The sequence below is a fragment of the Dendropsophus ebraccatus genome, chromosome 15 (genome assembly GCF_027789765.1).
Source record: "Dendropsophus ebraccatus isolate aDenEbr1 chromosome 15, aDenEbr1.pat, whole genome shotgun sequence".
NCBI lineage: Eukaryota > Metazoa > Chordata > Amphibia > Anura > Hylidae > Dendropsophus > Dendropsophus ebraccatus.
The window spans coordinates 22,244,607-22,266,623 of NC_091468.1; the positions used below are offsets into that span (position 1 = coordinate 22,244,607).

Consider the following 22,017-nt stretch of genomic DNA (forward strand, 5'->3'; position numbering starts at 1 on the left):
TTTTATATTCGTGTTCTTATGTATTGCACAGCTGAGGAAGGTGATGGGTTACTGTTTTATGTGTACCACGTGCTTTAATTGATCTATAGGAGGTGCTTTTTACCTCTGACCTATCGCTGATCTTTTCTCTTGTGCACACATCCCCACCACTCACAGGGTAGATTAGTTGGCTCCTGTAGGAAGTTAGTTACTTGGTGGAGGAAGTACAAGGGAGTCTTATTCAGATTTTTGTGGGAGAAGGATGCACAGAGAAAGTGCCTCTTCTGTAGCCAAGTCAGAGCCTGGCTTATGCCAGGACCCTTGTCCGGGACCAGAAGTTCAGTTCAGGCTGTCTAGTCTAAGACACATGTGTATACAGATGCAGCCAGAGACAACCAGTTCTTCCAGTATTTCTACTATATCCATTATGCAGTGCTAAACACTAAAAAGGTAGAAGAGTATAGGAACACCCTAGCCCACGCTGTGAACCACGTCTAAAAGGTGCAGGGCAGTATCCTGAAAAACAAGAGGAACTAGCCTGCATAGGACAAAGCTACAAAAGAAAGGTCTACGTATCCCATCTCACAGGTCACTCGACACTGTAGGGCACAAGGTGGTCATACACAGTCTAAACACAGATACAAGTAAACTTCTCACTCTACAAGTACTTCTTCAAAGTTCCCGGCAGAGTACATTGCTACATTAAGTTGGGACTCCCTTGACAAACTCTTCTCCTCTACTCTCAACTCTCCACCCACCCCTACAACTACCTCTCTTCTACTCTACTTCTCCAGCACCTCCTGAAGTACAAACAACTGTGCTACTGAGAGACTTTGCAGTAAAGCTGTTCTATTTTTGATATCACTGGGACTCCGTCATCCTTTATATGCACAAGCACCTATACACACTAACCGCACACCTTGGGTAATTTTTCCTCTTTCTGTGGGTGGGTGGGTGTAACAATAGTCTGGGTGGGTCAATTGCCACTTAGGACTACCGTGACAAGACCCCAAGGGACCCAACACAGCCCGGCAGATCATCAACCATTTGGGGAATACAGCCAGCCACCACATAAAGCAGGTACCACCATCATACCTGTGTGCTGGACTAGCACTGGCGTCACGACAATACCTGCGTGAGCTGTCAGGCAAATACCATCTAGTGCCACAACTCCTTCCACCACACATGCACCTCTTAGTAAATCTGGTGGACTGCAGCGGGGATTTATTTTAGACCAATGTATGAGTACTTAATAAATCTCCCCCTATATGAATAATCACTTTAATGGTGCGTTCACACCTACAGGATCTGCAGCTGATTTTCTGCAGCAGATTTCATTTAAATAACTGAACACAGCATCAAATCTGCTGCAGATCTGCTGCAGATCTGCTGCAGATCCTGTAGGTGTGAACGCACCCTAAAGGTGTTATTGGGGCTTAGAAACACATGGTGGATTTGTTACAAACAACAGCGCCACACCTTTCCTCAGGTTGTGCGTGGTATTACACCTCAGCTCCATTTGCTTCTGCAAAACCATACTCAACCTGAGGACAAGAGATGCACTATTGCTGAAAGAATGTGGCCAGGTTTTCCTAAACCAGGATAATTCCCTTTAAGGTTTAGACTTATCTCTTGTCCCAACTTTTTAATATGAAAATGACTATCCAGGATAAGAAAAGGCCAGTTACTTTCTAGCAATAACAGCACCACCCCTGTCCTCAGGTTGTATCTGGTATTACAATTAAGCTCCATTCACTTCAATTGAAGTGAAACTGAGAAAAAAATGGCGCTGTTTCTGGAAGAGAAGCCTGGATAACTCCTTTAAGTTTTCCCTACCCTGATAACTTCTGCACTAACTTTGCTAAACTTTTTTATCCTACTTACACTTTTCAGCTCTAATCTGCTTAAGCAGAAGCTTCAGATTTCTAAAAAAGAACTAACATGCAAAACTAGCGCCACGCTGAGCACCGAAAGACACAGAAACACTAGAGTAAAGTGGAAAAACCTACTTTGATCTTGAACTCCATTAAGTGAAAGTGCAGGTTTGAGATGTACTTGTCCAAATCCCCACTGAATCTCACAATGTCTTCATCCTTTTTAGCTTCGCAGAACAGAACGCCAGATTTCAGCTGCTGGAAGCTGGGAATAAGACTTTGATAGAGAGCCGTCTCTTCTGAAGGAATCTTTATGCCGTAGTCTTTGGCGACTGAGTAAAGCTGGATGACTGTGCTGTACTGTCGCTCCAGGGATGGCAGCTCCGAAGAGACTTGTCCGAGAAATGTCAGGTGCTCCACAAACTCCTCCACCTGGGTCAGCTCCACATTCAGCCTCTGTAGAGATTTATGGATGACCTGGAAAAGAAAAGAAACGGAAAACGTGAGGATCTGTAATGTTTATAGGGGTTTCCAGGGGTCGGCCAGCCTTAGAATAGTGCTTAGTACAACGCACAACTAGCTATACTAATAAGTACTAGAATAATAGTATACTGTATAGTACTAATATAACGCACAACTAGCTATGGCTACGTTCACACAATGTATGCTTTGTGTAAATCACAGCCGTTGTTGCAATTGTGAATGAATGGAATCCAGTCCGGACTGTATACACATAGTATACGATCCGTCCGTGTTTCCATCCGGCTGAACGAAAAACAGACATGTCAGAGAACCTTTGAGTTCATACAATGGAGCGTGCGGCTCCGGCCGCACGCTCTATTGTGTGTAGCGGTGAAATGGAATGTGGGCGCTAGGACAAAGATCTGCACATATCTCCCTCCCCCATGAGTATATGAAAATTTGTTTACAATAAAGGATTGTTTTTACAGCCGATGCGGTGAGTGCACTCTATTTTTTCTACCGTTTGCATATGAATTGTCTTAGGTTATGGTGCACCTCCATGGCATTTTTCGATCCGTCTAGCTGAACTGTCTGAACTATATACATCCTAGCTCATACTGTTCTATATTGAATTGCTAGTGTGGTGCTGACCCTGTATAGTCTTCAGCTGTTGTTATTATAGTAGTTATATTCTTGTATACAGGGGGCAGTATTATAGTAGTTATATTCTTGTATATAGGGGCAGTATTATAGTAGTTATATTCTTGTATATAGGGGGCAGTATTATAGTAGTTATATTCTTGTATATAGGAGCAGTATTATAGTAGTTATATTCTTGTATATAGGGGGCAGTATTATAGTAGTTATATTCTTGTATATAGGGGGCAGTATTATAGTAGTTATGAACACGAACTGGAGAGAATGGAACCGCTGCACATCCCATCTATGGCTGATACTAATGCCGCTAGGCCTATATTAAAAATCAACACCAGAGTGTCTGTATATGAATTGATCAAGCCATATTGCCCCGTGTACCACCGCGCAGGTCCTCTGGTCCACACGGGTCCCTACGCTAACCATGTCGGTCACCGACCGCCAACCCCGCAAAGCGAGCACATGCAGGGAAGGGAGGCCATGGAACGGCCCTGCAACCCCAATGTCACAGGACCAGACCCAAAGAGCCCCACCAAAACCCAGCCAGCACCACCGGCGGGGAAGGCTGCCCCCAAACGACACAAGTATGGATATGGTATTACACTTACCATTGCTGCTCTCACAGAATGGGGAAGACATAGGGTCCAGACATGTGAGCACAGGCATATCCTGCTAATTTTGGTCATGTGGGTCTTATAAAGGAGTGCTAGCTGTTCAGAGAGGGAGAACTGTAAAACACGAACTGGAGAGAATGGAACCGCTGCACATCCCATCTATGGCTGATACTAATGCCGCTAGGCCTATATTAAAAATCAACACCAGAGTGTCTGTATATGAATTGATCAAGCCATATTGCCCCGTGTACCACCGCGCAGGTCCTCTGGTCCACACGGGTCCCTACGCTAACTCCACACCATGTCGGTCACCGACCGCCAACCCCGCAAAGCGAGCACATGCAGGGAAGGGAGGCCATGGAACGGCCCTGCAACCCCAATGTCACAGGACCAGACCCAAAGAGCCCCACCAAAACCCAGCCAGCACCACCGGCGGGGAAGGCTGCCCCCAAACGACACAAGTCGTTTCCTTATCCAGACTTGTGCTGCTTGGGGGCGACCTTCTTCGCCGGCGGTGCTGGCCGGGTTCTGGTGTGGTGTTTTTGGGTCTGGTCCTGTGGCATGGGGGTCGCAGGGCCGTCCCATGGCCCCCGTTCCCTGACTGTGCACGCCTGCGGGGTTGGTGGCCACTGACTGGCACGGTGTGGATTTAGTGTAGGGACCCATGTGTATCAGATACCGGCACGAGGTACATGGGGCAGTATGGCTTGATCAATTCATACACAAAATTCTGATGTGTTTTTTATTTTAGCCTAGCGGCACTAGTATCAGCCATAGGTGTGAGGTGCAGCACTCTGTTTCTTCCCTGAACCGCATTATAGTAGTTATATTCTTGTGTATAGGAGCAGTATTATAGTAGTTATATTCTTGTATATAGGAGCAGTATTATAGTAGTTATATTCTTGTATATAGGGGGCAGTATTATAGTAGTTATATTTTTGTATATAAGGGGAAGTATTATAGCAGTTATATTCTTGTATATAGGAGCAGTATTATAGTAGTTATATTCTTGTGTATAGGAGGCAGTATTATAGTAGTTTTATTTTTGTATATAGGGGGTAGTATTATAGTAGTTATATAAGCACAAGCCAGCGAGTAAAGAAATTAGACTAGCGGTATTCACTAATCTTCGAAGCAGTAGATTACTTATGTAGTTTATTCAAGATGTAGGATTGCAGGGGAAGGGAGGATGAACAGGTGTTGGATTCACTCCTGGAACTGCTGTTTCAATCGCACACCCTTCTTCTGGCGGGAAGAAGGGCATGTGCCCGAAACGGGAGAAGTTCCTCTTTAATGTATACAGCACTACATAAGTTAATACAATTACAGGAAGACAGTGAATTCTTCTGGGCAATCCTTGATTATGTACTGGATGCATTATTCATGGCTAGTGGATCGAGCACCCTACAGTATGTTAATATACTGAATATATTCCTCTCCGCCACAAATCATCCAACAAAGTTCTTTCTTTCAATGAATGTGAGTCACTCATAGCGTGACGCACAACACAGAATTAACCACTTGAGGTTTCAGGAAACTTGATTAAGGAGACAAAGGATTTCATAACAATGTTAAAGTGCTCTGCCCTCAGAAGAGATGTCCGTGATGACTAGATGTCCACCAATGTCTAGAGTGCACATTAAATACAAAAGAACCATGGAAGTGGTTGGAGATCCTTCACACAGCCATCAACCCTGTCTGCCTGCTGCCACCAGTAGGGGGAGCTTGCTGAATATGGATTACTACAGCTGCTAATTACTGAAGTACTAACTGTAGAAATATTAGTGCGTTACCACAAATACTGGAGCAGAAAAGACCCACTGCCGACAGTACTAAATGCTAGTTCTTTCCGTTCCATACATACTGCTGCGGCAGCCATATCACCTAAGGAAGGACTCAAGGGACCATAAGTACCTGATATGGCCACCATCAGGACATTGTGGGCAGGAGCTCAATGTGGTGGCACATTGAAGGGAAGACAAGCAGTATGGCATTTTGTGGGGGTCAAATGGCTAAGCCTGCATTTTCTTGTGAACAGGACCCCAGTCTTCCATTAGAATACACGCCACTGCTCCATTCATTCTCTATGGGAGCTCAAGTACACTGTTCTGTTTCCAGCAGCTCCCATAGAGATTGAATGGAGCAGCGGCATGCATTTTACTGGGGCCCTGTCCTCGAGATTGTGGGTTGGACCACCTGTGACAGGGGATAACCTTCTTATTTAGCTATTTAACACCTCTTTATATAACATAGGGAAGGCACAAGCCACACCATGAGCCCAATCCACCATGAATCCCTTATGGCAAAAAAAAAAAAATAAATAACCAAGACAAACCTGCTGCCAGCAATAAGACTTAAATGTGTCTACATAAGTTTAAAAAATACAACTAGATGACACATTTTCTAGAACACTGTAGGGAATCAGTTATCACCACGGTTATTCTACTATGTACATAAAGGCACATGCTATCCTTAGGCATCTCTTCCAATTGGGACAATTGGATTGGATGGTTTTACCATCAAGGGATTGACAACCAACATGTATGACCATTGAGACACATGACTGGTGGTTGTAATACTGTACACCAGGGATGGGGAACCTTTTTCAAAACTACAATTCCCATCATGCTTGGACCACCAAAGCTAAAGCTTCTGCTGTTCAGACATTATGGCAATTGTAGTTTTGCAACAGCTGAAGGACCAAGGGTCCCCCATCCCTGCTGTATATGCACGCCAACAGATGTGTAATGAGATGTCATGGTTACATGAGAACTGCGAGTGGGAATCGCTTTACCAGTAGAAGCCGCTTTACCGTAAACACCTTATTTCCCCCTAGAGGGCAGGTCTCCCCATGGCTCGGGATTTTACTAGATGACGTCTATAGAGTATTTAGGTCAGCTGATCAGCGGGACATGAAAAAATGTCTCCACTGGGTTTTGGATTACATTTAGTCAACTAATTCTGGAAATTTTTAGATTCTGTTAATGTCTCCATCTCTATTTTAAGAAAGCAGAAAGGTTAATTCTCTGTAAATTGCAGACAGCCATTAACTCGGGAAATCTTTAGGAGGATTGTTTGTTTCCATATGGTAAGTAAGGTAGAGGGAGATCTATAGAGGTGGCAATCTACACAGCAGGTAACATATCTTTGCTAGGATAAGCTATCACTCTATCGTTGGCTGGGGTCTGACCTCTGGGACCCCAACCCTGTCTGAGAATTATGAGGACGCAGCTCTGATTAAGTGGTGTCACCTTCTGAGGTTTCCCTGTATAATGTTGATGCCAGCCAATTGGCAGCTGTTCCCCATTCACACGAACAGGATGGCTCTGCAGTTCTTTGCACAGCACATAGTCTATTATGTAAAGGATAAACAGTGATGGGGATGCAGGACAAATCATCCTACTCAGGGGTCAGTGGGGGTCAAAGAGATAAGACCCTCACTTGTGAAAAAAATGTATGTTAAATGTATTTCTTCAATTCAACATTTTTTTTAAGTACTCAGATGCCCCCTGGACTTATGGCAGTGCAGGATAGGGGAACTGGGGAACTCCCCCCCTCCCCACCCCCCCACACACCAATCACACAAGAAATTAAATAAAAGGTTATTGTAACAGTTGAACCAGGTACAAGGTGGTGGATCCCCGGTATCACCAAGGAGTGCTCACGTACCTTCTCCAAGGTACAGAGTCTAAGGAGTCTGCCACAAGGTAGGATGGGATTCATTGCATTGCCAGTCGCTCCCCTCAAAGAAGGTCCCCAGTGACCAATGACTGATGGAAGTGAAGAAGTACAGGAGCCTGGAATTAGATGCTCTTCTTCTGCGTCACACTTTAAAATCTGAGAAGGCACTGTTCAGACTGGAGCTGAGCTGAGAATTAGAAATGGAGCAAGATCCAAATGGCTAGTAGGATGCTAGGAAGCAAGGTAGTGGCAGACAGCCAGAAAACACAGAGGTGCTTTGCTGACTGACCCACACCAGCAACTGAGCACAGAGGTCTGGGGGTGGTGGCTACATATACCCTCAGGTGAACAGGCTAGAATTCTCCAGAACCTGTGATCTGAGCTATAAATACAGGTGAACAATTGCATGCCTGCCACTAGAGGGAGCCCAATCCTCCAGGAGGCTAGCTCAGAACAGGAGTGTGTACAGATGAGCACAGAGCGACCTGCAGCAAGTAGGAGAAAAAGACTTGACCGTGTACTGTTACAGTACCCCCCCCCCCCCCCTTAGGGCCCCCCTATTCTTGGACTGGAGTTGGTGGAAAGTTGGATTAATTTGGGATATTTATGCTCTCTGGTTCCCAGGACCTCTCTTCTGGTCCACAGCCTTTCCAATCTATAAGATAGTAAACTCAGCCTGTCTAACCTTTCATATCCAAAATCTCCTTAACCTTATAGACATCTTCAGTGCCAGACACAGGGGTAGGAGAAGTGATTTCACGGCAGTACTGGTTAAGGAGAAGTGGCTTGAGGAGAGACACGTGAAACGAGTAGGGAATATGCAAGGATGGAGGCAAGTGGAGCTTTTAAGTACCTGGATTCATTTGTCTAAGAACGGAGAAGGGTCCTAAGTAACAAGGTGAATATTCTCAGATGACAGCCAGACTTTGTCTCCAAATGCTCGGAGAAGGCATTGACAAGCTTGATGCCAAATATGGATAAAATCACAAACTTGACTCTCAATAGCTCGAACATCCGAAGTCGTAGGAAGCAGCAATGGAGGATGCTGGCTATATGAGGAAGGGAGTTTCCCTGGAAGATCCTCAAGAGTGGTTATTATAAGCAAACTCGGCCCATGGCAGCAGAGGAACCCAATCAGCCTGACAGATTGCGACAAAGTGGCGAAGAAAGTTGCCCAAAATCTGATTCACCCATTTCACCTGGCCGTTGGATTGGGGATGATAGGCCAAAGACAGGCCCAGCTTGATTTGGAACTGAGCACAGGGAGCACCCCAGAACTTGGAGGTGAATTGAACTCCCCTGTCAGAGACGATATGGTTGGCATACCATGTAAACGGAAGATGTGTTGGATGAATAGGGATGACAGCTTTGTTGCCAAAGGAAGGCCTGAAAGAGGAGTGAAATTTTAGAAAGTGTCATTTTAGAAAATTGGTCCACCACGACCCAGACTGCAGAGCAGCCCGAGGTGAGGGGAAGGTTGGTGACAAAATCCATGGCAATATGCAACCAAGATATCTCCGGCACAGGTAGTGGCAACAGGAGACCCACAGTCTGGGCAAGTGGCATCAAAATCTTTGACATCTTGTACCCATGTATGGCAAGAAATACCGGAAGCATGACTCCAGGTCAAGATCTGTTTCCTTGAGCTTGGCTGCACATATGTTTTGCCTGGAGGGATCTCTCTTAGTCTCACTGGGGCTGCTGTGACTAGGCACTTTGGAGGAAAGATGTACTGCGGATCCGGAGCCGAATCCGTAGCATCCAGCGCTCTAGAAAATGCATCTGCCATGACGTTCTTGGCTTCACGGACGGAAATGGAGACAAATTAAAACAAGAGGAGAAGAGAGACCAGCGGGCCTGACAAGGGTTCAGACGCAGTGCAGTTTGCAGATATGCAAGAGTTTTGTGGTCTGTATAGATCGTCACTAGATGGAGTGGCCCTTCCAATAGATGTCTCCAATATTCTAAGGCCAAGCCAATAACTCTATAGAGTAATTCCACTCAGCTGTAGAGAAAATCTTAGAGAAAAATCTGCATGTGACAACTTTGCCCTGGTTGTTTTTCTGGAACAGGACTGCTCCAGCCTTAACTGGCGTCAACCTCTAGATAGAATGATTTCCCGGTGTCGGGGCAATTGAGCACTTTGGACGAAGTGAATGCGGATTTTAGTTGAGAGAAGGAACTTTCTGCTTCCGGAGTCCATATTTACAGGTTGCTGCTCTTTTGGTAACGGTAACAATAGGAGCCACCAGTAAAGAGACTAAGTGTGCTGACTAAGGCAAGAAAAAGCAAATGTACAGGATCTGCACATGTAAACTATATATACAAAAAAATAGAGAAGCAGACAAAAGGAGACAAGCCTGCTCACATGACCATAACAGGGTTAAAACACTTAAAATACATGAATCAATATGCTTGCATCCAAGTCGGGATATACTAACAACTGACCCCTAAACACAACATGGATAAATAGTGAAGACAAAATAAATAGTGAGAAATAATACCAACCAACCCCACCCCACCCCTAAAAAAATCATGTCACCATGTGTGATGGATAAGAAGGGGGGGAGGTAGGAGAATCACCCCACACGTTAAACTGTCAACACGGCCGGCTTCATCAGGAGTGGCTTGCTGACTGACACACACCAACAGCTGAGCACAGAGGTCTGGAGGTGGTGGCTATACGTCCTCAGGTGAACAGGCTAGAATTCTCCAGAACCTGTTGGCTGAGCTATAAATAAAGATGAACAGGCGCACACCTGCCACTAGAGGGAGCCCAATCCTTTAGGAGGCTAGCTCAGAAGAGGAGAGTGTACAGATGAGCACAGGACAGAGCGTCCTGTAGCAGGTAGGGGATAATGGACATGAATTATATAAAATTATATCAAAGCATAATGAGCAACTACTCATTAGCAATGTGCAACAATCTGTATCCCAAGTTACATTGCAAAATATAATTCCTTGTAACCCCTTTAAAGGGAGTAAAATTGTCTTGCAGAGATGGAGGCAGATTTTTTACTGTACATGAAGTGGCTGTGTATTCCTTTACAACAGAATCACACTGTGTGAACATACTCTAAAATAATGACACATATGATGTGGGGTGGAAAAAACACATGTACATGCCAATTTTGTTCAGAAAGTTAAAAATGGTGCCATATTTGCCTATAGCCCCCCAAGACAGTAAAGATTGGCAGCATGCAGGATTTTTATTCACAGTGGAGATTCAGAGGTGGAGCCAATGCCCACCCCTTCTGAAACAATTATCAGCCTTAGACTGGGTTCACACTATGTTTTTGCAATCTGTCTAATGGATCCATTTTTTTGATGGACACAAAAATGAGGTCGACCACGTTTTGGGTCTGTCAAAAAAATGGATCCATTTTGATCCGTTTTTTTTCATAATGGAAGTCAATGGAAAAATGGATCATAAGGGATGCACACAGTTGCATCCGTTTTTTGCACTCTTGTTTTTTTTCAAAAACCGATAATCATTACGTGAAATAGCGCATGTTGAAAGGAAACAATCAGCCAACATGAACAATGTCAGCTTACCGTGGTCTTTCCACATGCTGAAACAGCACGTTCACGTCAGTGACGGTCTGCTGCGTATCGCTCAGTGTAATGGGAGTGGCAGCAGCTGGTGTCAGTGGGCAGCCTGAACAATCTAAAAATCATTTGGGCAGCGAGTAGGGAACAAGGGGGAAACGAGTATTGAACTGACAGGTCCACAGTTACTTACGCTGGCAAATTGCACCATGACCTAAGCGGGAGAACAAATAAGCTCCAATATTGGGGGACACAGAACAACGGATCGCATCAGAATGAGGGCATGTCACACTAAGAATGGTTATTACTGTACTGAAATATTTCACTGAAAAAAAAATGTCATTACTTCATTAAAGGAGAAGTCCAGGATTTTAAAATCCTGCAGCCGGCAGGGGCAGGGGGGGAAATCAGTTACGAGTACTAACTTACCTCTTCCTGTTCCTGTGGGGAGCGGCGGAACCCCCACCATGCTCTCCAGAGCTGAAACATCACGACCCTGCTGATGGACTGGCCGCTCAATCAGTGATTGGATAAGCAGCCAGTCCATCAGCCGCAACAGGCCTTTCCTCCCCCCCAAGTTCCAGCGGGGGTTCTGAGGCCGGTCCCGCCGCTCACTGCGGGCACGAGGAGAGGTAAGTTGGATTTCATTATCTGCCAGACTTTAAATAAAGCTTCATGGTAATAATTTTTTTCAGGGAAATATTGATGTACCATGAAGCAGAATATGAAAGATATCAAAATGACCTGTTACTAGTATTACTGTACTGAAACCAGATGATGTGATTCCAGCGAAAAATCATTGCTGAATACATATAACCACTTACTTCCAGGAGCTGCATATTCTTGCTGTAAGCCATAGCTGGCAGGGAGGTGTGGACGATATCTACAACTGCTTGCAGATGCTGAAGGCACTCGGTCTGGAAGTCCAGGCTCCTCACTTTGATATTGAGGACTCTTCTCTCGGTGTTCATGTGCTGACATTCCTGGATAAAGCCCCTGATGGTGGCCAGGATCCCCCTGTAGTCCTCCGGTGACAGCTCGGCCTGGGCACTGCTGATTTTTACCTTCACCTTCTCAGCTGCTTCCACCATAGCACAAAACTTGGTAAAGTGGCTGCTGTAGTTGTCAACCTCCTCCATGGAGCATTTAATGATAGAAAATATACCTTTTACCTGTGAATTATAAGGGAGAAGTTGTATGTAACACAGGAATGTTGTTGGTGTCGAACACAAGTAACATTCAGAAAGCAAATCAAGGACATGGGGAACCTATAGACACAACTTTACTGACATCTCAGACCCTACCCATCAAGCAGAACACATAGGGTATTCCTATCTTAGACATGTATGTTCCTCCTTCAAGTCACTGCTTGACTTAAAATATGACTGGAGATTTAAGCCAAGCCAGAAAACCCTCCAAAAGGTATGGTGACATCCTACTGGTTGGGGTGAGGGTCACATACCCATCTTTGATAATCTGAATCCATTCCAAGGAGAAGCTCACAGTTTGGCCATACTTTCTTCGGACTCCACTTCGGCTCTTTATGAGAAAGAGTTTTCTTCTCAATCTCCGATTGAAGGAAGAATTTGGAAAAACAAGAATCTTCGCTAAGAGGGGAAAGTTTACCTGAAACAAAGCAAAGGAAAGATATCAGTAACTATTTCTTCATTTCTTTAAAGTCTTTATGCCTGACAAAGTTTGCAAAAGTAGAAACTTTTTTGTCAGGACCGTGAGGTAGGGACAAGACACGACAGTGAGCCCTAAGGCTGAGCCCACCCACTGTCCCTACCTACTTGCCTCAAACGGCCCTAGGTAGCCGTGGACAACCACGAAGGCGCTCCCTGCTCTGGTGTAAGTGAAACACAGAACGAGAGAGACAAACAAACACAAAGGATAGTCAGCAAGCCAAAGTCAAAACCAAACGGCAACACAGTATAAAATCAGTAAATAATCGGATAGTCAAAGGTCAGATGGGAGGTCAGATAACAGGTCGAGCAATCAGAGGAATAAGGAACGGGGATCGCCGGAATAGATAGGGGGAGCTGGGATCAGGGTATGAACCTAAATAGCAAACGCGGAGAGACTGGCTCAGCTTTCTTTTATGAGGATCAAGAGCCCAGTCCGGACCTGCGCTTTGATCCTCCAGGTACAGACAGGCAGAGAAGAACATCAATCAAACAGACTTGATCAGCTGTCTCAGCATTTCCATTATGGGGTATTGAGTGCAGAATGATGGGAAAAAAATTGATTTTTTTTTTATTTTTTATTTTAGCACACCATAATATAAAGTGAAATGGTCTGAATATTTTCTAAATGCATTGTGGGTTAAAAGCGCTGGTCAGGAATACAACACAAAGCAGTTACTGGCAACCAAGCACACAGGTGCCCACCCCATGAGCTGCCATGTATACTTGCCACTGTTTCCAGGCCAACACAGCCCTCAGCTACTTGTTAATGTAGCATTACAGATACAGATGACAGTATTGTGAGTCACAGACTCCACTGCCAGATGGGATCCACTGTCAAATGACTGCGTACAACTACAGTCACATACATTCTGCTCAGACGTGGCAAATAATAGAGAAGACAATATCTGTACTTATTCCTGCAGTGAGAAGCTGGATGGATGTCTGTGTTGATAAAGATAATTCTTGCAATAAGGATGAATATAGCAAAACACACTGTGCAACAGGGAGTAACTTATCCACAGGAAGCAGTATTATAGTAGTTATATCCCTGTATATAGGGGCAGTATTATAGTAGTTATTTTCTTGTATATAGGAGCAGTATTATAGTAGTTATATTCTTGTATATAGGAGCAGTATTATAGTAGTTATATCCCTGTATATAGGGGCAGTATTATAGTAGTTATATTCTTGTATATAGGGGCAGTATTATAGTAGTTATATTCTTGTATATAGGAGCAGTATTATAGTAGTTATATTCCTGTATATAGGAGGCAGTATTATAGTAGTTATATTCTTGTATATAGAGGCAGTATTATAGTAGTTATATTCTTGTATATAGGAGCAGTATTAGAGTAGTTATATTCTTGTATATAGGAGCAGTATTATAGTAGTTATATTCTTGTATATAGGAGCAGTATTATAGTAGTTATGCAAGAGGAAGGTACAGTGAGCTGATTGAAGATACCGGGTGAGTGCTGTCTTTGTCTACCCATTACACATTATAGTAGTTATATTCTTGTACATAGGAGCAGTATTATAGTAGGTATATTCTTGTATATAGGAGGCAAGAGGCAGGAGCTGAGGGCTGGAGTAGGTTTTCGGCGTAACTTCAAGAGAAAAAAATAATGAATCGCGTGGACTATGAGTCCGCGCCCCCGTTCTGGATAAAATATTCGCAAAACGGCACTTTCCGCCGAAAATCAAAGATACGCCAGATGATACATGTCCCCCATAGTCTTGTATATAGGGGCAGTATTATCGTAGTTATATTCTTGTATACAAGAGCAGTAATATAGTAGTTATCCAAACCAGTAGTATGGGTGGGGGAGCACTCCAGACGTATCTCTTGCACCTGGGCTCTAGGGTGAGTGGATCGTAGTACATGCGATAGAACTTGACATATGCTGGTGCTAAAGGTGGTGCTCCATTGAGTGAAACAGATGCAAACAAGCACTCACCATTCAGTAGCTGTATCGCTTTAATAGAGATGCATATTCATAAGTTGCAGGGAGGGGAGGTAAGAGAGTAGACACGCTCTCACTGATCGACTACGCACGTTTCACACTGACTAGCGCATCATCCGGTCGTAAAGGCTTTACGACCGAACGATGAGCTAGTCAGCGTGAAAAGTCGATCAGTGAGAGCCATCCACTTCCCTGTAAGGCTAGGTTCACACTGCGTTTTTGCAATCCGTTTTTTTCAAAAAACGGATGAAGAACGGATGGAAAAACCGGATGCATTAGTGTGCATCCGTTTTGAACCGTTTTTCCATTGACTTCCATTGTAATAAAAAGGGATCAAAACGAATGTTTTTTTTAACGGACACAAAAGTAGTGTCAGCTACGTTTTTGTGTCCGTCAAAAAAAACGGATCCGTTTTGATCCGTTTTTTTTTACAATGGAAGTCAATGGAAAAACGGATCAAAACGGATGCACACACATGCACCTGTTTTTTTTAATCCCTTTTTTTGCAAAAAAAGGGTGAAAAAAACGGATTGTAAAATGTGAACCTAGCCTAACTGTGTTCCACAGTTTCTATCCCATTTGCATTGAACTTTATAGTCACACATAATTGCCATCATTATTGTATTTCAGTGATGATAAATCAATTATGTGGTCATCTCAGATCCTATATCCACCATCATTTAGCATATATTTACTATTAGAGGTAACTTAAAAAACTCCAGATTTACCTATAGTCTGCTCAAATCCATCTATGATCCCTTGTATATGTATTTCAAACTCAGTGTTAGGCGGAAGGACCAGGATGCCTTTTGAAGCAGCTGGTGACCTACAATGAAGAAATCATGTGAACAGATTGCCTATGTAAGAAGCAGAGGTGTTTATAGACACTAAACTCCCCCGGGGGCACTTTAAGGTATTGGTTAGCAAAGAGGGTAGATATTCATGTAAATGGGTCAAATACAAAACCCCCATGAGTTACATTGAGGCATGGGAAACTGAACAAAGGACCTGAGGCATGTGCAGCTTATGCCCAGGACTAGTAATGTCTATGAGTCTCCAGTTTTTATATGACCACAACTTTCTTCTGGCCTTAACTCATCTTACCCTCTTGGACTGTCTTCATCTTTGCCATCACTGATAGATTCTTCAGAATCTAAAAAAAAAAAAAAAGGTGATAAATACAGTATATATGTAATAGATTGGGGACTGGGGGATATACTGAGGTTCCGTGCCCCATATACAGTCAGTAGGATCCTAGTTTAAAGGGATCTTCCATCCATCACACCTGCTGTTTGCTATCATTGCTGTGCAAACCAAAGCTGTGCCATGTGACTATGGCACCAAATTCCTGGCCAACCCTGATATCCAGACACAGTCATATTTTAGGAGTCCTGCTCCTGCATATCTCTATGCAGCAGCTGCAGCATAAAGGACATTATAAATCAGTACTGAGCAGTGAAAGCTGTGACTTCAGCACTAAGGTGACTCATAGACTTAGGGTCCTATTACACAGGCCGATAACGGGCTGATAAATACTGTAAAGAAGCGCCAATCTGCTACATTGGCGCTCGTTTAATGAGCCTATTACGCGGCCCGATAATCGTTTAGTAAGGACTGCACGGACATTGTTAATGATGTCCATGCAGCCTTTGCCCAAACAGTTTACATCACCTATCCACGCTCCCAGTCTCCTGCGCTCTGCTTCCTCCCCGATCAAGCGCACTTCAGCTTCAGCGCGGCCTGTTAGCTCAGGCAGGCCACTCTGAAGCCACAGCGCACGAGACCGGGAATGAAGCAGAGCGCAGGAGAACGGGAGCGCGGGAAGGTAATGTAAACTGTTTGTTGAATCATCAGCCATCGGCTGTGCATCGCTTTTGCGCCCAATGATTTTAGTTCTAGGTCTAAAGAAACAATCAACCGATGATCATTTCATCAGCTGATCGCCGTCTCTATTACACGGAGCGATAATCATCTGAATCGGGCCCATTCTGCCGATTAACGCTCCATGTAATAGGGCCCTTATATTTAGCTGTAACCTGATCCATCAGTGAGCTGATCCAATGTCAAAATAGATGAGGAGTTTAAAAGGAAGGGGGGGAGGAGGAAAGGAGGGATTTTTTCCTAATAGCCAGAAAGATGTTTTTCCTTTTGGGATCAGTGGAGCATTGGAAGGCTGGGTAGTATGGGGAAGACGAAGGACGTGGGAGGAGGGGTATGTATATCAAAGGCTAATCTTAGGGTGTTATTACACAGGCCGATGGGGGCCCGATAATTACTGTAAACGAGCGCCGATCTGCTAGATCGGTGCTCGTTTACTGGGCCTATTACACGGCCCAATAATCGTTTAACAAGGGCTGCATGGACATTATTACCGATGTCCTTGCAGCCCTTGCTTCAACTGTATACATTACCTGTCAATGCTGCAGGGCTACTCTTGCGCTCTGCTTCTCGCCGGGTCCCGCGCACTCCAGCTTCAGAGCGGCCTGTCTGAGCTGACAGGCCGCTCAGCCAATCACAGGCCGGGACAGCCGCAGCCAGTGATTGGCTGAGCGGCCTGTCAGCTAAGACAGGCCGCTCTGAAGCTGGAGCGTGCGGGACCCGGTGAAAAGCACAGCGCAAGAGGAGCCCTGCAGCATTGATAGGTAATGTATTCTGTTTGCATATGGTCAGCCGCCGGCCACGCGCCGCTATTACACATAGTAATGCCCGGTCGGCGCCCGACAATTATAGGCACAAACCTATATCAACGATCAGCCGATGACAACGATCATCAGCTGATCGTTGTGTTTATTATACGGAGCAAATCGGCCGGATAGGGCCGAATATCGTTCTGTGTAATAGTACCCTTAGACTGGAGCAATCTATTGTCTGTATCCTTCTCTCTAGTCTTGTTGGTCGAGGGTCACCCATATAACTGGCAGGGAAACAAATCAGATCTGGTGGTGTTAACTATTTGCAAACTATTGCAAATAGTTATATTGGCTATGTAGGATCAGCTATAGACTTGTCCTGTACAGAGACATATATACCAAAATAATCCAGATTGCCTTCTTCAAAGGTGACTTGCTTCTTGCCTCCAGGAGGTTCATGTGAAGCCGCCGCAGCCCTGGTGCCATGTTGCTGTTTATCTTCTCTTAGGGAGGAAAGAACCAAATGAACTTCAAACACGGGGGCCGCTTCTTGTTTGCCTTGTCTGTTCTTTCTAATCTCACTCAGCACCTGAAATCACGACCAGAATTATTATACTCACAAATAGCGGCATTCATATTCATTGAATTATAATATGTAGAATGGGAACAGCCAGAAGGCAACTGCATCCCATACATATTTATACACAATACAGGTAAAAGCAGCATCCGGACCAGGGGTAATGTGGGCTCTAGGCATGTGACCCAGTGCCATGGATCCCTGGGCTACTGTCACCTGCATAAATATCTCAGCACCACACACAGGACAGCGACCAGTGTAAATGGTGACATGATGTACTGTAATATGATTGCAGCTGTGTACATACGTATGTACTGTATATATAATGACTGCATCAGCAGAATAGTGAGTGCAGCTCTGGAGCATAATACAGGATGTAACTCAGGATCAGTACAGGATAAGTAATGTGACGTATGTACACAGTGACCCTACCAGTAGAATAGTGAGTGCAGCTCTGGGGTATAATACAGGATATAACTCAGGATCAGCACAGGATAAGTAATGTATGTACACAGTGACTGCACCAGCAGAATTTTGAGTGCAGCTCTGGAGTATAACATAGGATGCAACTCAGAATCAGTACAGGATAAGTAATGTAATGTATGTACACAGTGACTCCACCAGGAGAATAGTGAGTGCAGCTCTGAAGCATAATACAGGATGTAACTCAGGATCAGTACAGGATAAGTAATATAATGTATGTACGGAGTGACCCCACCAGCAGAATAGTGAGTGCAGCTCTGGGGTATAATACAGGATGTAACTCAGGATCAGTACATTCTGTCATTCTGTGTACCTTACCTTAGAAATATCTACAGGTGACCTGGCCATTTGTTGGACTTTATCAGATGATTCCAGATTAATGCTTTCGTCCTCGCTGCCTCTGAAATAGACATTTCTAATTTATAATTGACAGAAATGACAATTTTTACTTCATCCATGGAATATTAAATGCTATGTGAAAAAATTATTTATACACAGTGGAGTCACATTATTATGACCAGCAGTTCATATCCAGAGTATTCACCATGTGAAGCCAGACAGCAGCTACATGGGCCGTGTGAGACTCAATAAGGACCTAGTAGGTGTCACAGGAACCCGGAGCCACGATGACTGCATCCTGTAGCTGCTGGAGGGTCCATAAAACCAACCAAACCATGGAGGTGGTCCCACAGATGCAAGTCTGGAGAATTAGGGGCCAAGGTAGTTCTTGGAAGTCATGATCATGCTCTTCCAACCATTTCCAGCAACATGACATGTCACACTGTCTTGCTAGAAGATCCCATCCACCCAAGAGAAGACAGTCAGCATGTATGGGTGTAGGTGATCTGTAAGGAGGATTCATACCCAGATCGGCTGAGAGAGCCTCCACATGGATGACTGGCCTAGAGAATGCTACAAGAATGTACCCCAGACCATAACATTGCCCCCACCAGCAATGGCTGCAGGGTCTTTGCTCTCTGATGTTTCTCTCCTTCAATACTGATACTGCCATTTCCCTTTAAAATTTAAGCCGTTACTAAGGAAGATATCCCTTTGCGTTTCCTGAAAACTGTCATGCCTAACCTAGATTGTGACACCTGGCTTAAAGCGGGTTTCCTGACTATTTCCCACTTCTTTAGGGCTTCCCGCCTCATTCAATTTTCAGATCTTCCTCCTCTTATCTTTTACTCTCCTTCTTTTTTTTCTACTTATCCAAATTGTGGCCAGATCGCTACACAAACTCATATGTGGTGGTCTTGTCCTCACATCTCTTAATATTGGGAGAAGGCCTTATCTAAAAAATTACTCATACTCCATGTCCAAAAAGTCCAGCTCTGACCATCTTAGACATTGATTTTAGACTCCTTTCCCCGATTGACAAGAACAGTCATACATCACATCCTGATTGTCCCTGGCACAGGTGTGGAAACTGCCTCCCCCTCCCTCACTATCAGGTGTCATTAGACGTGTTAGATCTCAATGTAGTAACAAAACTTTCCGGCGCTGTCGTCCAATAAAAAGATACTCCAACGATGGCACCTGTGGTCTTTTATTTATGTAAAATAGACAGACTTTATTTGTTGACTTGGTTTTCTATTTGGTCAGTATGCAAAGTTGTTTTTTGTATTGTTGTTTGCTTCCCCTCGACCTAGTTTAAGGCCGCTGTTGTAAGAATCTTCTAAAATGGCAATTAAAAAAAGAAATGAAATTGAAGCCATTTCTGCCAATGTCTAAAGCAGGAAGGTGTCATGATAAGGTGACTCCATAGCTATATGTGATATGTGTCTGAAGGTGGAGATCTGTGCTATGTTTACAATGCAATTCTATTCTGGACAATGCTATATGTACGGTCATTCTAAGACCTTATTTTGCCTTTTTTCTCCTCTGGAGCCGTCACGTTGCTGGAGGCTTCTAAGAATTTGAGGAGCATCTGGATGGAATTGGAGGCAACAGATCTCAGCATCTCCTGGAAGAGACAGTCCACCAGGCTGAGAAACCTTCGGAAGCGTCCCTGCAGATTCCTCCATTCTGACTGCTCTGTGTAATTTGGCTTTTTAGTAGATTTCGATAAGAAAGGGTCCATCAACCCCAGAGCCTCGGCCACCTGGAATATAAAGCGATACGTGTTACTGATGCACATCGGTTATATTGCACGTCCTTGGTTCTGTGTGTTGATGTATAATGGATATCCACAGCTGTTATATGGAGGGATTAGATTAGCTTCAGCAGTATAACACTTGACTTGTTTTACTGGACAATCTGGATATAGGGAAACAATCACATCATAAGGTGTCATGCAGAGCTGTGTGCTCGGTCCCTGTACGGTGGGATTTGCAATCCCTATGGCTCCCTGCTACAGGGCAGTAGGTACCTCCTGTGCTGCCATATGCTGAACAACACTACAAAAGGTGTTTGTTCCAAAAAGCAATGCTTCATCTAATTTTACTGTGAATAATATGGCATGTAATGGAGCATGCAAACCTACTACAGTAGAGACCCAAAGACATCTTAAGGGCCACATTACAGCTTCATGCTACTCGGAGGTTACACAGAGCAGTAATACAGACCTGTACATGAGGGCTAGTAAGTCTGACATTTTTATATAGACTGTAATATAGAAACATTGGTACTTTTATGAATAATAATGTTCACACAACGTATATTTTCGTGAAACAACGGCCGTTGTTGTACACTGTAATAACGGCCGTGATTATTACGAAAATATTTGTTACCTTGCTGTCTATGGGATCCTGGCTGGAGCGTATACACATAGCAAACACATTGAATAGCGGCCACAGAAAACCCTGTCAGTGCACACTATGGAGCGAGCAGCTCCAGCCGCACGCTCCATAGTGTACAGTGGAGAGTTCTGATGCAAGCACGGTGCTAAAGATCGGGATATCCTTTTCAGAGACCGGCCGTATTGTGACCCGGACGGGTCATGGAACGGCCGGTTTCTTACATTGTGTGAACATAGCCTAAAAAAGAAAAACACCTATATGCACCGCTCCCGCTTCCTTTGCCATTGCCTTTTTGATCACTCACATCAGCATTTGGGAAAACTGAAGAGCTGCAGTGACCACTATAGGGGAGATGAGGTACTGCATTGGTGCTCATTGAACTAAATGAATCATAAATAGAAATGAGCGAACCGGGTTCGGGTTCGAGTCTATCCGAACCCGAACTTTCGGCATTTAATTAGCGGGGGCTGCTGAAATTGGATAAAGCTCTTAGGTTGTCTAGAAAACATGGATACAGCCAATGACTATATCCATGTTTTCCACATAGCCTTAGGGCTTTATCCAACTTCAGCAGCCACCGCTAATCTAATGCCCAAAGTTCGGGTTTGGATCGACTCGAGCATGCTCCAGGTTCGCTCATCTCTAATGATAAAGTAAACCAAAAAGCACCCATCTCCTGAACTTGTACCTGGACAATGTTTGTTCTAAAATTATATACTCTTACAAGAAGTCCTTTTAATACACTGGAACTTCAGTATGTGCACATGATGGAAAGTCCTAGTACCTTTAATAACGTTTGATCGGTAACTTTAATCAGTGTCTCTCTGAGTGTCTGAAGTTTTTTCAGGGCATTATTGCATACATCTCTCTGGATTTTACAGAAATTCTTCAGGGAATAGGTACACGAGTGATCCAGCTGCCGAGAAGAAGAGTTTTATTACACAGCAAGGGCTGTAAACTAGGAGACAAGACAGGAGGCAGGACACTAGGCTTTTACATATGCATGCTTACTATGAACATGCAAACACACACAGTACTGTCTGCATCCACCCATCCCAGAGCAGAACTCACTATATACCTCCTGCATCCACCCATCCCAGAGCAGAACTCACTATATACCT

General features: G+C 44.2%; 1 protein-coding gene across 5 annotated transcripts in view; it reads right to left on the reverse strand.

Annotated features, from left to right (window-relative positions):
* DNAH14 (dynein axonemal heavy chain 14) overlaps nt 1–22,017 on the reverse strand; it is a 165,537-nt gene that overhangs the window by 114,473 nt on the left and 29,047 nt on the right. For all 5 annotated transcript variants that reach the window (XM_069954737.1, XM_069954734.1, XM_069954735.1 and 2 more), the window contains 9 exons: nt 21,681–21,812; nt 20,018–20,259; nt 18,474–18,555; nt 17,495–17,684; nt 15,570–15,618; nt 15,194–15,291; nt 12,276–12,439; nt 11,638–11,985; nt 1,989–2,330 (listed from right to left, as the gene is read on the reverse strand). In XM_069954737.1, coding sequence (XP_069810838.1) covers nt 1,989–2,330; nt 11,638–11,985; nt 12,276–12,439; nt 15,194–15,291; nt 15,570–15,618; nt 17,495–17,684; nt 18,474–18,555; nt 20,018–20,259; nt 21,681–21,812 — 1,647 coding nt within the window. The remainder of the gene's footprint in view (nt 1–1,988; nt 2,331–11,637; nt 11,986–12,275; nt 12,440–15,193; nt 15,292–15,569; nt 15,619–17,494; nt 17,685–18,473; nt 18,556–20,017; nt 20,260–21,680; nt 21,813–22,017) is intronic.